The 16,720-nt window shown below is 35.5% G+C and overlaps 1 protein-coding gene across 1 annotated transcript in view; it reads right to left on the bottom strand.

The window, feature by feature from the left end:
- The window catches only part of LOC123549463 (probable methyltransferase-like protein 24), a 34,783-nt gene extending 30,604 nt beyond the window's left edge, over window positions 1-4,179 (bottom strand). The window contains exon 1 of the mRNA XM_053545346.1: window positions 4,045-4,179. Within this exon, the coding sequence (XP_053401321.1) occupies window positions 4,045-4,152 (108 nt within the window). The 5' untranslated portion in view covers window positions 4,153-4,179. The remainder of the gene's footprint in view (window positions 1-4,044) is intronic.
- Between the last annotated feature and the right edge of the window lie 12,541 nt (window positions 4,180-16,720).

The following is a 16,720-nucleotide window of genomic DNA, read 5'->3' as shown; positions in this document are numbered from 1 at the left end:
TTTGGAAAGTGTATCACAGTTTTGTATTTAATCACCTAATTTTCGAATTAATTAGTGGCATGGAGGTGGGTGAGGGGGGCTGATAACATTTAATTTTCTGACAATTTTATGACACTCTTTGGCACAGTCTGCCAATATCTAAGGAAAGTGTGACCTCTGATGGCATTCTCTGTTGATTCTTGGATATTTATCATAAATGTGATTCTTCAGACCAAACGTGATATTTACAGTGGGATATCCTTTTTATGATTTCTCATTAAAATATAATGAGACCAAAGGTCAAATGTGTGCATAAAGTATTTTACTGTACACTCCTATTATTATCATTTTACTCATTTGAATGGGTTAATCTTTGTGTCTTAATGTTTTTAATCATTCTTCTAATAAGATCGTTAAAATCACCAATGCTTGTTTGCAGACAGTATGATGAATAACTTCGAATCAAAAACGGAGAGACAGACACCAGATTATACTACATGCAATATACTTCACTGACCAACGTTCCTTATATTAAACAGTCCACATATAGATGTTATAGTTCTTCTCATGCACAATTCTCCAAATTTTATTGCAGATATGTTTTCTTTACAACGGGCCAAACATTCACAAATAACAACTATCAAGGTATTAATTATATTATATACAAGGAATACTTTATCACATACATACTCTGTGTATTGCATAACTGACAGATATTCCGCATACTCACTGTTGCACCAAGGGCAAGAAGATACTGTTTAAGACGATGATGTCAGATACCTTTTACTACCTCTCGCTTATTTTTAAAGAAACAAAACTATGCAGTCTGTATCACTGTTGTTGGCATTAAGTATTGACTCAAAGGATGCAGTTCGGTAAACGAGCTTTGCTGTGGTAGGCCAAACGCTCTGTGTTGTTACTAATTCATCAATGATTGATATGGCGAATTTGACTTCAACAGAAGTCGAAGTCACAGCTTTTATCCACCACTCCACCCCCATACCCAGCGAACATTTCGGTTAAGAGTATGATGAGGATAATAAGTATTTAAAGCCTAAATTGATGACGCAGTCTGTAGCCGCTTGAGAGCTTTAAAAAAGCATTGTATGTGATTATGAATTCATTAACAAAAATTCTGAAGACTGAAATGTGTAACCTTTAGAATGAACTTACAGAAACTGTTATAATTTCACACATTCTGTTTTTACAGAAGTAAGTATTTCTTACAAGTATACCGAAAATGTCAAAATATGTAATATGAGGTTGTCTGATGCTGTGTAGAAACCTCTATACAACATATTTAGCGTTATGTCGTGTATCAACTTATATATATGTATGTATCGTATGGAGTTTCTTCTTTTATATGAAAATTATGCTTTTGATTATGCAAAAAGTCTGTTCTACATTTCCTCCTGTTTTCATTTCTGGGTTATGAATGTAAGCAAATATAAGTTGACTTAAATATGAAATAAATAAACATAAAGGCTAAAGTAGTGTGTGAATATACATTATTTCTATTCCATGCAGATAAATCCCATACACTGCTTTTACTGAATTTTAGATGCTTAAATTCAATAATACATGTATGTGTTCAATGTTCGTCTGGCATCAACTAGTTCTGAAAACTATACCGTCTAAAAACATTTTAGTTTTGGATGTGCACATTCGTAGACCACCTCCCTCTCATAAAGGTGGATTTGTTTGCGGCAGTATCTCATTTGAAAAGTTTTAATCGGTGTGGGAGAGAGAATGGTTTAAGGGGCATTTACTTGATTAACAGAATTTTAATCATTTATATAATGTCGCTTCAATATATGCATTTCAATATTTTTTATTAAGTTTTCGGTCCAGTGATAATGAATAAATACGTTAAAACTAGATGGAAAACAGTATGGAGGGTAAATTAATTTGATGCATTGATAACTTGCGCACGTCTTCTAGTTATTCAAAATAAAGTAGTAATAAGAGATACACATACATATATTTTAGTTGAAATAAAATTGTGCGATGACTTTGTAAAAACTAACGGGTTTTTCATTTTTGAGACAAAATAAGACTTATGGGCTTTAAAAACATTAGATACAGATGTGTATATACAATAACATAAATCTGTACCAAAGAAATCTGAACAATTATTATATGGAATTTTCTTTCAACTGCAACTCTGAAGCCATTTAAACACAAGTAATATTGAATGTGAAGTAAATAACAAAAGCAACAAAAGATTCTTGCTAGCCAATGATTTTAATTGTCATTTTAGCAATTTATAATGGAAAAAAAGTCATCAATTATAAAAGAGTCTTATTGTTTTAAGGGAGCAATCAACATGTTTTTCAAAATGCAGAAATGTTTCACCCTTCCATTTAGTAGAAGCCACATCTTATTTGCAACTAACCGGGTTGAACGGTATTCCCTCTTTCAATATTTTCGAAATAATATTCCTCCTTTTGGAAAATAAGTAAAATAAAGACTTTTTAGACATGAATTCTCAAGTTTTGAAAAAGGGAGAAATGTTCCATCCTTATACAGTGTACGCCTTTTTTCTTGTTAAAAGAAATTTGTTTTGTTGAAAGTTTCTCAAAAGGGAGGAACGTTCCACCTTTTACATTAATACAATATATGCCTGTTTTACAAAGTATTGTATAGTTATTTAAAGAGGGGAATATTCCTCCCTTTTGATAAAATCGTGAACACATGAATTCTCAAGTTCTGCAAAAGTGGGGAATACAGGTCTACAGGTAGGAATATTCCTCCTTTTCGCATCTCTCTCTCTCTCTCTCTCTCTCTCTTCTCTCTTCTCTCTCTCTCTCTCTCTATATATATATATATATATATATATATATATATATATATATATATATAGATATATATATATATATATATATATATGTTCTATCTCGCACAATAATACATACCAAAGTTTGATTTAAACTGATGTTGAAATATATAGGATATATTAGTAAAAATGACATATCAAATGCGGTCTTAAAAATCATCGAATCTTCCACGGGTGTTTTCTTCCCATAATGGATACGGGAGTTTTTTCAAAAGTAGTTTGTCAACTCAGAATAATAACAAAACAGTGTCATGACGCATTCTATGCATTTGAAAAAAGATATTTTGATTTGAAAATGAAGAAAAAGCTCAACATGGTTTTACTCCTGTTAATGGTAAAGTAGGAGAAAACCTCTCTTGGGCGTCCCACAGTAAAAACAAAACATATGGGAGAAAAAATACTCCTCATACGAAGACCGACTTTGAAATCGTAACCAAGAATTCATTTTTTAGAAAGAAAACGATCAGTTAATTCTTAATAAAAGCAGAACTATTGTTAGTGTCAAAATAAAAGAAAAGAAAAAACGAAAATTAAATGGTAAAAAAAGGTACAGAAGTTTGCGAAAATTCAAAATTTTCCACAAAACAACCTGACCTTAATCCTTTGGCAGTTTCAAACCTACATGTGTCTAATAAACTCATATGCACCATTCACATCAAGAAAAACGTTAAATAAAGCTTTATTTTAGCATGTAAAACAGCTAAATCTGTAATATTCACATATTTTGCCATGACCATTAAAACCCACATCATCCCTGATACTGTAGATATCAATAGATTGTAGCCTGTCTGTTGAACATAAGCGGACCAATCTTACCGACTATACCCAAAGTATAAGCAGAAATTTAGCTTGACCCGATAAGATGAACTCCTGAAAAGTAAATCTACATGTTTTACAATATGTAAATGAACATGATTGGAGCAAGCAAACTATGTTTGTTTGGCAGAAGAAGGGTTTCACTTTACGCTTATTTTTATGAATGAGTATTTCCTATATATAGTTACTTCCCTTCTATGATTTGGTGATGTTCAAATTCCATATTTCCATCGAATCCTATAAAAACTATGTTTAAACAAAACTATAATTTTGACTACATTTACAATAATTGGACTAACGGCAAATGGTCTGATAAGGTAAAACTTGAAGGAAAATTATTCTTCTATTTATACAGTATAAAATTCGATAAAAAATATTTTTGAACATATTGATAAATAAAAGGAATCGATTACCTTTGGTAATGATAGTTCCGTAGAGTATTCATGCCATTCCCAAACAAAAACCACAAAACTACACAACACAAAACCACATATCAAAAGGATTTCACTTTTAATTCTCATTCTCAAATTTCTTACTAAGTCTGTTCTTATGATAATAAAATCCTTTTCATTGTACAAATGTTGTCTTCTCTAGAATAAGATTTATAAATACTAGTGCTACAAAGTATTTTCAGTGTTCATATATAAGAAATTGCTAGTGATATGATTTGCTGCCCAGTAAAGTCGTTGTATTGATTTCTTTTAAAAATATAGCGATACATTTTATCCTAACGTTATTTAGTTAGGCAAGTAAGGGGATGTCTGTGTGAACCACAATAATGAATACAAAAACAGCTTAAGTACAGAGAAAATTGAGGGTGATAGTGTTGCACCATGGTGCGGTCCGAGAAAGTCGAAGAAAGACGCCCAGATGACTGCCAATACTTTAAAATTACCCTTATTTATTCGATATGTGGCGCATTCATTAACTTACTATTTATTTCATCCTAGCTTATTATGGAAAATACAAGTCCATACACATAAAATGCCCTTTTTATAATAATTACGGTAATTTTGAAAAGTCTTCAATTTTGGTGTGAAAAAAAAATCGATGCAAAACCTGGTTACACCAACAGTAAAGCAAAACATCAGCTTATTTATTACTGGATGGATATTTTTAGCAAACACAACTCTGAAACTGGATGGAGTATATCAGTCCCTGAAATTGGTCATTTCAAAACGATTTACATTCAACATTCACTCTTTCCCCGCCTAATATTGAAGTCCTTATACTGAGAAAATTTAAGTGCATTTTGCAATTTTTCTTTCCTTTGGTTGTTATAGATTTCAATAAACTTATTTCGGCCCTTTTGAAGTATTTATTACAGAATGGTACGTGATTTATTGTCATAACGTGATCGTTTTTAAGCCTATATATGTTATTATTACGTGTCATAGTTAGGAAATGAAAGAAATCGGTTGGTTTTGTTTGTAAATATACGCATCTTGTATATGTTAATGCAACGAGGGTGATGTTGTATTCATTTGCTTATAATTTTTTGTTCTATTTCTATCTGTAATTAATGGCAAAGAAAATATCCTATATAAGTGACCCGTCCCCGACCCCCTTCCCCCCACCCCCACTCATCCCCGCCCCTCAAATGCCAGACATCTTAATCCCTAATTAACAAAATCCTGTCTGGTCCAGTCTGATAAGGGTCCATAGAACCCCTGAAGACTTGACATGTAGTCTAATAAATTTTATTGATATGTACAGATAAATTGGCGATTTCCTGTGTTTTGCATATTATTTATTGAAATGCATTTTTTTTTCTTTAGAATGTACACAAAATCATTTTAACTATAAATACACTAATTTTGAAATTTTGATTGCTCAGTCATGTTGAGTAATGTTCTGACCAATCAAATTATAACTCTTACAGCAAAGCAATTCTCACCCCTTTTAGAAAACTTTCACCTTTTTTCATAAAAAAATGAAATGATTATTAAAACTTGATAAGAGAAATTACAAGTTTTTTCATTCAATTATTATGGTCTAAAGTAATAAAATAAAACCAGAAAAATGATCATTGCTGGATTTTAGTAAAAATTAAAGAACCGTCCAGTTGCATTTTTAATGAATAAAAAAGGAATGTGGCAATAACACTTTGAATGTTTTCGAAGATAAAAGAATCGGTGCTTTCGGAGATACAAATTATATGCTGAGAAGTAATGTGGCAATTCTCTATTGGAATGAAAATGTTGGATCTAACAGACTTGCACATAGTTACAAGAATTATATATGGGCACGGTGGATGAACAGAATATTGGGCTGGAGACATTTTTAATGTGTTATGGGTCCCGTGTTAATTGAACTGATATATAAGAAAACTTCATTAACTGCAGATAATTCTGATTATAGGATAAGGACTGTGATTTGGAAATATATAATTCCCCTTGTGTGGCCTTAACAAAGTTTCTTTTATTTATAATAAAATCCAGCAATAAAGAAATACCATTGTTCAAAATACACATAATTTATCATTTATAAAAGCTGGGCGCCTGAATGCATTTTCTTATATTTTGATAAAAAATCCAGCGATGATGAGATATTATTGTAAAAAAACAAACTTTATTTGTTAAAAATATAATAAAAGCACTGTTGTATCATATCACTTTGTTTATTTAGCCCTAGTTTAATCAAGCTGTCTAAACTCGTTATAAAGATGAGAACTGGTTTGCTATAAAGGTGAGATATATCACCTGCAATTTATGTACTGCACAGTTAAGTTCGACCACACGTTTTGAGCCGTGGCTGAATGATACACTTTTTCAATTGGGTTATATCGATATTCGGTCCATACCTGGCTGAAAAATCTCTATAGAGTTAGTTGATACGTAGTGTTTGTTTTCAATGAACTTGATTAAATCGCTTGCGCATTTGTTAGAGCGTAATGATTACAAACCGTGAACTGAGAGTTCAAACCCATATTACGGCCATAGTTTTTCTCTTGTATACATTATTTTTTATTTTATTTTTGTCAAGAATCTTTGAAGACTCTTTTTGAAAACCATTTTATATATTTTAATAATAATGTTTGACTTATTTGTTTTTTCATTGTTTCTATATGTTTAATCATCACTATATATTACACGGTAACTAAGACTAAGCAGACGTCATATCCTTTGGGCCATGCATTTGTTACGCTCATCGACAACTTGTACCGCTTAACTATGTATTACATATATGTTCCTACCCTTTTTGGCGAATCAACTGTCCTGCATAAATAAGTCACGGCTCAAAACACGCGGTCGAACAATAGCTATGCAATAGCTTATTATGATAAACAGAAGCAAGTGTATCAATGGTCCAGCCTTGTATATTGGCCCTTACCGCCAATACGCAGACCTTATCATTCCCATAGGTATGTGGCATTGGTCTGCTGATGCGTCAGGTGTGATGTGCTGTGTGTTGTGTGTTTGTCACCTTCCGCTTTCAGCCTCCACCGCTGGTTAGCCTTCTGGTGAACAAAAAGCCGAGTGCGTAAGTCTTCCCTGCCAGTATATAGTCTCTCTGCAGACAAGCCCTTTTGTAGTGCCTCCAAGTTGGCGCCACATGGTAACTGAACACCTTGCGGCCTAAGGCAGAACTGTAGGGGACTCGGAGGAGATCTGCCCCCAGACATGTAGCATGCCAGGCCGACCGGTGTGTGGACACGCCCTGATGCCTATGAACAGACCCCCAGCTATGGGACAAATAGCCCCTGTGTTCCCAGGGCAGGGTATGAACTCGGAACTAAGGGTGAGGTAGCCCCGACAGAAACCTAGAGAGTTGAAGACAGAGGTGCTGAGCCATTGGCGCTCTCTAAACGAACCACAGCACCATGCAATATCGCTATGACTACAGAGCGGTCCGGTATTCAACAATGTGGTGCTGAATCTCTGAGGTCCCTTCAGGGGGATTCAGTGCCGGGCTTTGAGCCAAGACAGAGTCCACCCACAGCTACTGGGGGTCCCTCCTTCAATCCACAAGATGCAAAGAGAAGGAGGAAGAACATACCAAGGAGAAGAACCAATCCGCATCAGCCTTTCAGGTTGATGTATTAGAATGCGGAAGGTGTCTTCAACAAGAAAGCTGAACTTGAGCATATCCTCCATGAGAAAGACATCAATGTCTGTTGCATTCAGGAAACATATCTACAGCCAAAGAAATCCTTCAAAGTCAGAGGATACCAGTGTTTTCGCTGTGACAGAATTGGTAGACGAAAAGGAGGCATGATGACACTGGTCAGGAACAACATCAGCGCTGTCCAGACCAACACGCATATGGATGACTCCGAGTTCCAAGTTCTGAGCCTCAGAAAGAACGAGTTCAACTTGAAACTTGTGAATATATACTATCCAAGTGACAAAGCTCTGTCCCTTGACAAAGTTACAACTGATGAAACCAGGTTCATCATTGTAGGAGACTTTAACAGTCACTCACAAAGCTGGGGATATGACCACCTGGATAAACGTGGAAAGGAACGGAGACCTGGCAAGATGATAACAAGCTAAACCTTATCAACAAGCCAGATGATCCCCCAACATTTTACTCCAGAAGCTGGCGAACAACATCAACCCCTGATCTTGCTTTATGTACTGATGACATACATAGACATGTCAAGAGGGAAGTCGATGAACAACTAGGAGGTAGCGACCATCGCCCAGTCCATCTTACTATGGACCGTATAGCCTCTACTTCACCTAACATCCCCGGATGGAAAAAGGTCAGATGGACCTTTTACCAAAATCTGAGTGATGAGCTCTGTAAAGACATCAGAGTGGAAGGTAGAGACATCAACCGGGTTGTCAAAGACTTCAACAATAGTATACTAAAGCCTGCTTACAGCGCCATTCCAAGGGGAGCATTAAAAGGACTATAAGCCCTACTGGAGTGGTGAGTTGGAGAATCTACAGGCAAAGTTATCAAAAGCCAGGGAGGAAGCAGGACACAATCCCTCAAAAGAAAGTAACCTCTCTCTACAGCAAGCCAAGGCCAAATTCCTCAGGCACAAACGGGAAGCACAAAGGAAGAGCTGAAGAAACAATACAGCCTCGCTCAACATAGAGCGAGATGGCCAAAAGCTGTGGAGACTGACGAGAGAGCTGAACGTCGAAGACACAGGAAGGGGTTCAGTAACTTTGGAAGAGAATGGTGAACTGTTGACGGGTACACAAGCGGCAAACACATTTGCCTCTAACTGCAAAGATGTTTCCAACATCCCCATCAACAGGGAACGGAAAAGGAAAGCACGAAGAGAAAAAAAGGGAAAGGCAGACAAGCCAAGTGACAGCAGAATGCATGAAGCAGAGTCTTAAACTGCATGACCTACAGACAGCTCTTAGGCAGTTGAAGACAAAGAAGTCTCCTGGACCAGATGGAGTCACAAATGAAATGCTGACCCATCTAGGCACTGCAGCAATTTGCAAACTCCTGGGAATTTATAACTACAGCTGGACACAAGGACTGCTTCCACAGATATGGAAAAAAGCAGTCATGATCCCCATCCGCAAGAAAGGGAAGGATCCAAAGAAGGCTGCAAGCTATCGACCAATCAGCCTAACCAGCTATGTTGGAAAGACCATGGAGAGGATTGTGAATGCACGCCTGAAGTGATACATGGAGACTAATAACCTATTTTCAACGCAACAACCTGGCTTCAGACAATTCCGCTCCACTGAGGACCAGACAACTTATCTATCGCAAGAGATAGAGGACGCCTTCCAAGAGCAGAAAGTCGTGCATACAGCATGGATTGATCTGCAAAGAGCGTTTGACGAAGTCTGGACTGATCGACTCCTCGTCAAACTGATGAGGAGTGGAGTAGGAGGTCACATGATGAGGTGGATTAAGTCATACCTCTCCAACAGGAGAGCAGGCGTCAGTTTTGAACACGCCAGCGGTAGGAAGTTCCTGTTGCGTCATGGTGTCCCACAAGGCGGAGTCTTATCCCCTACACGCTTTTCATCAATGATCTGGTGTCCGAACTACCGAAAGGAGTTAAGGCTGCACTCTACGCTGACGACCTGGTGTTATGGTGTAAGGAAGAACATGCCACTACAGCCACGTACAGGATGCAAGAAGCCATCAACAAGCTTTCAGCTTGGGCTGAAGTTTGGTGTGTATCGATCAATACAGAGGAATCGTCCTACACTATTCTCCCTGTGTCAAAGCAGAGGGCGGGTAAAATCAAGATGGGAAATACTTCGCTGACTGAAGCAGACGAGGCAAAATACCTTGCAGTGACCTTTGACAAACGGCTAACATTGAAGCCACACCCCACATTAGTCAAGCAGAAGGGAAGGCTCGTAGGAAGCTTGCCATGATGAGCAAACTTGCTGTAACAACGTGGGGAACAAATGGGCAAATACACAAGACAGTATATCAGGGAACAGTGAGACCCCATTTAAAGTATAGCTCAACTGTCTGGTCCACTACTGCCAAAACTAACCAACAGGCTCTAGACAAGGTTCAGAACCAAGCATTGCGGATCATGACAGGTGCTACAAGTCTACACCAATCTCCTTCATGGAGAAGCTTATAGGCACACAGCCGTTACAAGACAGGAGACATACAAAGGTCATGCTTCAGACAGAGAAGTTCAGGTCTTTTCAAGACCATCCCATGAAAGCCAAGCTAGATGGCTACACAAAGAATCGGCTCAAATATAGCAGCTTCGTTCATGAAACAAAGAAACTCAACCGAGAGTTCAAAACTGAGCTGAACATACCAACGACTCCCCTAGGTAGTGAGCACATAATAAACCCACTAGCGAATGATCTGTCCTCGGTGACTGTGAGACTTGCTGTTCCTTGTCTTGATCGTGGGAAGCAAGAGGATGAAGGTATTTGGAAGAGCCTCACACTTGCTATAATCAATGAAGACTATCCTCTGGAATCATGGACTCATGTCTATACAGACGGATCAGCCACTTGCGCCGTCAAAGATGGAGGAGCAGGAGTTTTCATTCAATACCCATCTGGCAAGAGAGAAACACTACATGCAGCCACAAGAAAGTACTGCAGCAATTACAAGGCAGCGACAGAAACGCTCATGAAGGCCGTCTCAATGGTTGAAGAAAGCTCCTCATTCGTCTTTCTCACAGATGCACTGTCTGTCATGGAAACTCTGATGAACAATAAAGCTTCGCAGCTAGCCAGGAGAATGCAGAGCCTGAGTATAACCTGCAAAGTAGCACTTCGGTGGATTCCATCCCATTGTGGACTTGCGGGCAATGAAGAGGCAAAGAAACTGACTAAGCTAGGAGCTCAGTCAGAACAACCAACAAAACCTGTGAGTTACAAGGAAAAAGTCACCATCATCAAGGCACTAACGAGACCAAGGATGGAGGAAGATGCTTTTCATCTCATAGATCGGTCTGAACAAGTGATGATGGTCAGACTTCGCTCACGGCACAACAAGCTCAATGCTCACATGTTCAAAACATACAGACTAGCATCATCGCCAATTTGTCCATGTGGTAAGGAAGATCAGACTGCGGAGCATATACTTCAGAGATGCAAAAGGCATGACCAGGAGCGAGCTGCGACTTGGCCGATAGATACCTCAATTTACCAGAAACTGTATGGAGACATTGAGGATCTGCGGCAAACCACAAGTTTCATCGAGGCTACTGGTCTGACAGTGTAGTCGCGAACTAGAAGAAGAAAAAGAAGATCCCCATAGGTCACATACCTGGCATACCAGAATCAGTGTCTTTAATGACAAAATATCACTGATTACAAAACGCGAAATTATAATAACAGTGCTTGACTATCTATAGCTCATAATGTCGTAATAATGTCGTTAAATTAAGAAATTAAGGAGAGAATTTCAAATAAGCTTTCAGCTTCCTGATATATGTACATGTAAATTACTTGTGATTAATAAAATATTGTTTAAACTAAATTGAGGAAAAAAAATGCGTTTTACAAGTATGTACGTATCTTTTGATTAGAAAGAACTATTACTACGACAATCTAATTTACTATTTAAATAAATAAGAATGTTAATATATAAAAAATAAATAAAAAGTAATCATGCTAAAAGTCATTTCACCCCATAATCAACTTTTTTATATAATTGTATTATCATGTCCATTCTTAAATTAAATAATGAAATATAATGAATAAAAAATGCAGCAAATATAACATGCATATATACGAGTATCTTCAATAAATTATATTTTGCACTTTATATTTAGTAAACGTACATAAATATATAATATATTTGCATATAATTCAAAGTCAGGCCCCTACCATGGTCACTGGACACAATCTGCCGCTAATTTGTCATTGATCTAAAGTTGAAAAAGGCGGACCCTAACTCAAATTATCTGATAAGGGTCTAACAACTTGGGCGGAATTAACAATTGTAATATTTTAAGGCTTTGTGCATGGTTTACAGATATTACGCATTTCGAAATGATTATAATTTTCATAGTTTATAAATACCATCATAAATCTTTCGGTCATAAAATCGTTAAAATTGGTTATATGAAGTCCGTTATCTTTACATCTTTACTTCGACTTCTTTAACTGGCTTAGATATCTGAACGAAACAGCATATAAGAAATGTAAAGGCCGTCTGTTGATTTGTTAATAATGACCGCCAATTTTAATTTGCCACGCCAATATTTAGCAAAGACAGCAAATAACTCTGTACATGCCATCTTAAAAAAAAACAATTTTTCACTAAAGTAAAGCTCTTTCAGTCCTCATGCAAGCCATACTTTTCATTTCAATTTTATCTAATGCCATTTTCCCATAGAAATGCGGTTTTTCCAGGGTAGTGTTGTTACATGTGGTAAATTTTCCTATGGGATATACATATTTCTAAAAATGAAAAATCATTATTTGATTGACTTATACTACACCGGGCATATAATTACATGTTTCTGGGAAAAGTAAGCTACCTTTTTAACATTTTTTAGATTTTCCACTGGAAAATCGTTCCAATATCTTGGCCATGGGGTGTATTTCCTATAGAATAATTGTCCATGGAAAATAATTACCTTGGCAAGAAAATCCAACGGGAATGTTTCATTTGAAAGTCATTTAGATAATTACCAGAAGAAACATATTTGATAAGAAACTGAATATTAATTACTTAATACTTACTCGCATATGACAAAATAATTCTGCAGTTCTGAATTACATTTTGCGTGCAAGTAATCGGCAGGTAAAGTATAATCGTCTCATGATATTTTACATTTTCGGAAACTGCATTTAGTGTCATGATAATATCATGTATGTTTAACTCTGTTTATTATAACAAAAATAATATTTTGCCGTTAATTTAAGGCGCCTTTTCATCAATTTCGCATTTTTGGTATGCTTGAGAAATATATACAGATCTGCCGTAAAAGACCTCATTAAATTTATTATGTGTTGTAAGATAGTAAATATGTCGGATACGGATTTATTAGGATTGTTACTCAGTATTAGGAAGTGTGTAAACTATTGATATAACAATTTTGAAAAAAACTGGATTTTTTTTTTTTGCTATTTAACGCAGTTAGGACTGTTTATTATTAGTTTTGAGCTATTTCACGCGGTCAAATAGTTATGAATATACCGGTTCATATCATTATCGTATGAGGTATCCATTAGCACAGTAGGGGTATCAGAGTGATGGACGTGGGAGGAGGAGAGTTTGGGCGTTGGTAGACAAGCACCCCCACTCCTTTTCACTTTGATCCAGGATGAAAAGATATCTCCTTTTATCTTTATCACAGTTCTTGTATTTATTTAAAAATGGATAATAATCACAAACTTCCAATATATTTAACAGAATTACCATAATAAAGCAAAAATATAAGAATATTTCACAAAGCTATACCACAGAGATTAAACTGAAAAATGTTCATGGGAGCAGAAAAAACAACAACATAATTTGTTAAGCACTTGCTTTATGGTAATAGATGGACAGCTTAATATATATAAGCAAGAGTTTTACAGTTCACCAGAAAGGAAATAACAGCAGAGTTTTTTTTTTATTTTTTCACTGCAAGCGTTTTCAATGTTCAACATATCTTCAGGCAGTTACTTTTGAAATAATGCAATGACGTAATGTTATAACAATAAAATTATGGAAACGTTGTAAATAGACGTTGCGGCAAAGTTCGCATTTACGCTCATGAAAATTCTAAAACATTACTATCTTTCGAGAAAAGATTTAATGTTGAATCAAGTTACAAAAAGTACAAAATGTCAAATGCATTAAATTTACACATAAATTGATATCATTATATTTACTAACAGTTTTTACCATTTGTATTCCCAATTTTAAGGTATTGAGTAAGCACATGCAAATCGAGATTTCGAGATGCGTGTTAAATACCATTAAAGATATACAAGGTCGTCGTGCGTGCGTAATCCCGCTCGAAAACATTTTAGAAATATACCCACAAATACCAAATCATTTCTTACTCTAAGACAAAATTAATATACATGTATCTGTTCTGGCGACCGCGATTGGATCCGTAAATGACGTCATAAATATGGCGTTTGATTATGAAAATAATACTGCTAAATAATTCTAAATAATCAATAGGAAGGCTTATGATATCAGATATCATGCCACGAAAAAAATCTAATTTGGCATTTTAGATATTCATATTTCCGCTTATAAGAAAAATGTACTAAATCCTTCTACCGGTTTCCTTTGTATCCCTACCATCTTATTTACGTAACATTTTTACATGTCGCTATTACCTTTTGATTTTCATAATGTTCGAAAATTCTTGCCGAGACTAATTTGAAATACGATTATTTCCGAAAGTTAAAAGAAATACAACATAAAATAAGCGAATACATTTTACCGAAATTTGCTGTAAAGCATTACCTAGAATGATTCAGTACAAATCAATATAAACACAAGGAACGTTTTATCTATTATAATTAGATTATGTGTAATCTGCATGTATTCTTTGGCTATCGTAATTTGTTCTGATGTAAATATAATCAAATGTGTCTGAAGAAGTTCTACAGAAATAGTTAATTTAATGTAATGTGCATAATAGTCTTCTTAAGTTTGAAATTAATGATAACCAAACTTTATTCAAATTTCACTTCCAACACTTATTCTGCCTCAGACCCGCAAAAACACAGCTATTTACACACGAGAGTATGTACAAACATATTCATTCATACGTGACCCTAACACCAAGTGTGTTTTACTTAATTCGTCCTCAACCTAGCCAAACATAGCTATTTACGCATAGAATCATTTATAACTCCCGCATTTACAATATACTGTATTTAACATGTACATTCATTATCACATTCAATTAATTGCAGAAGGGCATCAAGGGTACATGGAAATGTTGTAACTGGAACAATGCAATCATGTCATATTCTTTTTTCAATCTTTTTTTTTCTGCAAATGAGGGCGAACCTTCACACATCTTATACGTTATTGTGATACTTTGTAATTTACACGTTAATGCAACGTTTCAAAAACGTTGCCTCTTAATAATACAGTCACGTATGTATAGTTTAGAAAATGGTAAAAATATGGATTGTTTAAATCACGCAGACAACAATATCAAAACTTACAAATAAAGGAACGCCTACAAAAACAACGTTGTTGTGTTTACAACAGTTAATTCAGCAAAACATTCTCAGAGTCTTCACCCCTTCCATGTTACATGGTTATAGAACAAACCCCGACAGCTGCTTTTACGCCTTATACACACAATGGTAACTAAAGGCATGGTATGTCAAACACAAAACTGCTGGTGTAAATACTTTTGACCCTTCAGGATTATGGAATACATTCAATATGATCAATGTAGAATACCGCTTAAGCTTATGCGAGGGTGTGTGAAAGGCGTTTCACATTTCTTTAACACAGTCTAACCTAGTCCCATTATTTTGCTAAGTTACGTTCTTTATATCCAAAATATCTTCTAAAAAGTTTAATTATCTAAACATTTACGAATATTTTATTATTTTACCAAATACATTAACAGGGGAAATTGCCATGGAAGCTGTTACGTAACTACTCATAATGGCAGTATTTTGCTATACCTTGTCACAGATGTGGTTTTAAATTGCTAAATATGAATAACGATGTAACATTTGCTAGAATATTCCCGCTGTTGATTATAACGGTAGTTGTACTAAAGCATTATGGGACATTCCCATCTAAATACTGAAAGTTTACAACACACAAACGTTTAAGCCTTTCTGAACCATAAAAACTCTGCGACAAGTTAGGTACAAATAGTTCCCAACGAAATACAAATTACCTGTCAGGAAATTCCACGCCATATCTGGAGATAACGGAGAGGGTTCTAACAATGTTGCAAGCAGAAAATCTGTATTAAATTTAAATTCCCGAAATGTAATATTTTCCGAGGCAAAATGTCTTTAATGAAAGCGGTTAGTTTGACATTTGTAACATAATGTGGTAAAGTGATATATAAACTAAAGAAATCTGATGTATTGACTGAAGAAACCTTGTAATTTTTATAGAATTTCTCCAGATTCTTTACTGACTTCATAGTTTTTATTTTCAAAGTTTGCACGTACATTAACGCAATATCTTTTTATGTTGGGTTTGATAGCAGCTAGACAAAAAAAAATTGCGATTAAACATATAAGTAGTGGTATAAGATGTTACATCAGCAATGAAACGAGCTTAATGTATCTTTTTATTCAATTTAAGAATTCAACACCCATCGGAAAATCAAATAGTGCTGAACATTAATTCGAACTTTGAAAGAACAAACTTCAGTGACGTGATTAAAGACCAAATCCTGTTTAGTGGAAAAACTAAAGGTGCAGGCCTAAGTACTATAATGTTCCTTACGTATAGCATAAATATAGTGCAGACGTTAATCGATGATGACATTTATTGACGATCTAGTCTGTTGGTACAAAAACATATATAGAGAATAATTCTTGCGGTTCCGTCTTTAGTTGTCTTAAAGTAAACTCAGGTCTTGGTGGAAATACTTAATTTTAATAGATTCTAATAGGAGAATCGATATTATGTAAATAAATGTTTTGTTTCCAAGCTGTTTATGTTTCAGAAACAACATTCCCTCGGCTATAATATTCAAGTGTTTTTGTTTATTTTTTCGATGGAGATCGCATATTG

Source organism: Mercenaria mercenaria, chromosome 6 (assembly GCF_021730395.1).
Source record: "Mercenaria mercenaria strain notata chromosome 6, MADL_Memer_1, whole genome shotgun sequence".
NCBI classification, from domain to species: Eukaryota; Metazoa; Mollusca; class Bivalvia; order Venerida; family Veneridae; genus Mercenaria; species Mercenaria mercenaria.
This window is presented reverse-complemented; position numbering and strand designations above follow the sequence as displayed.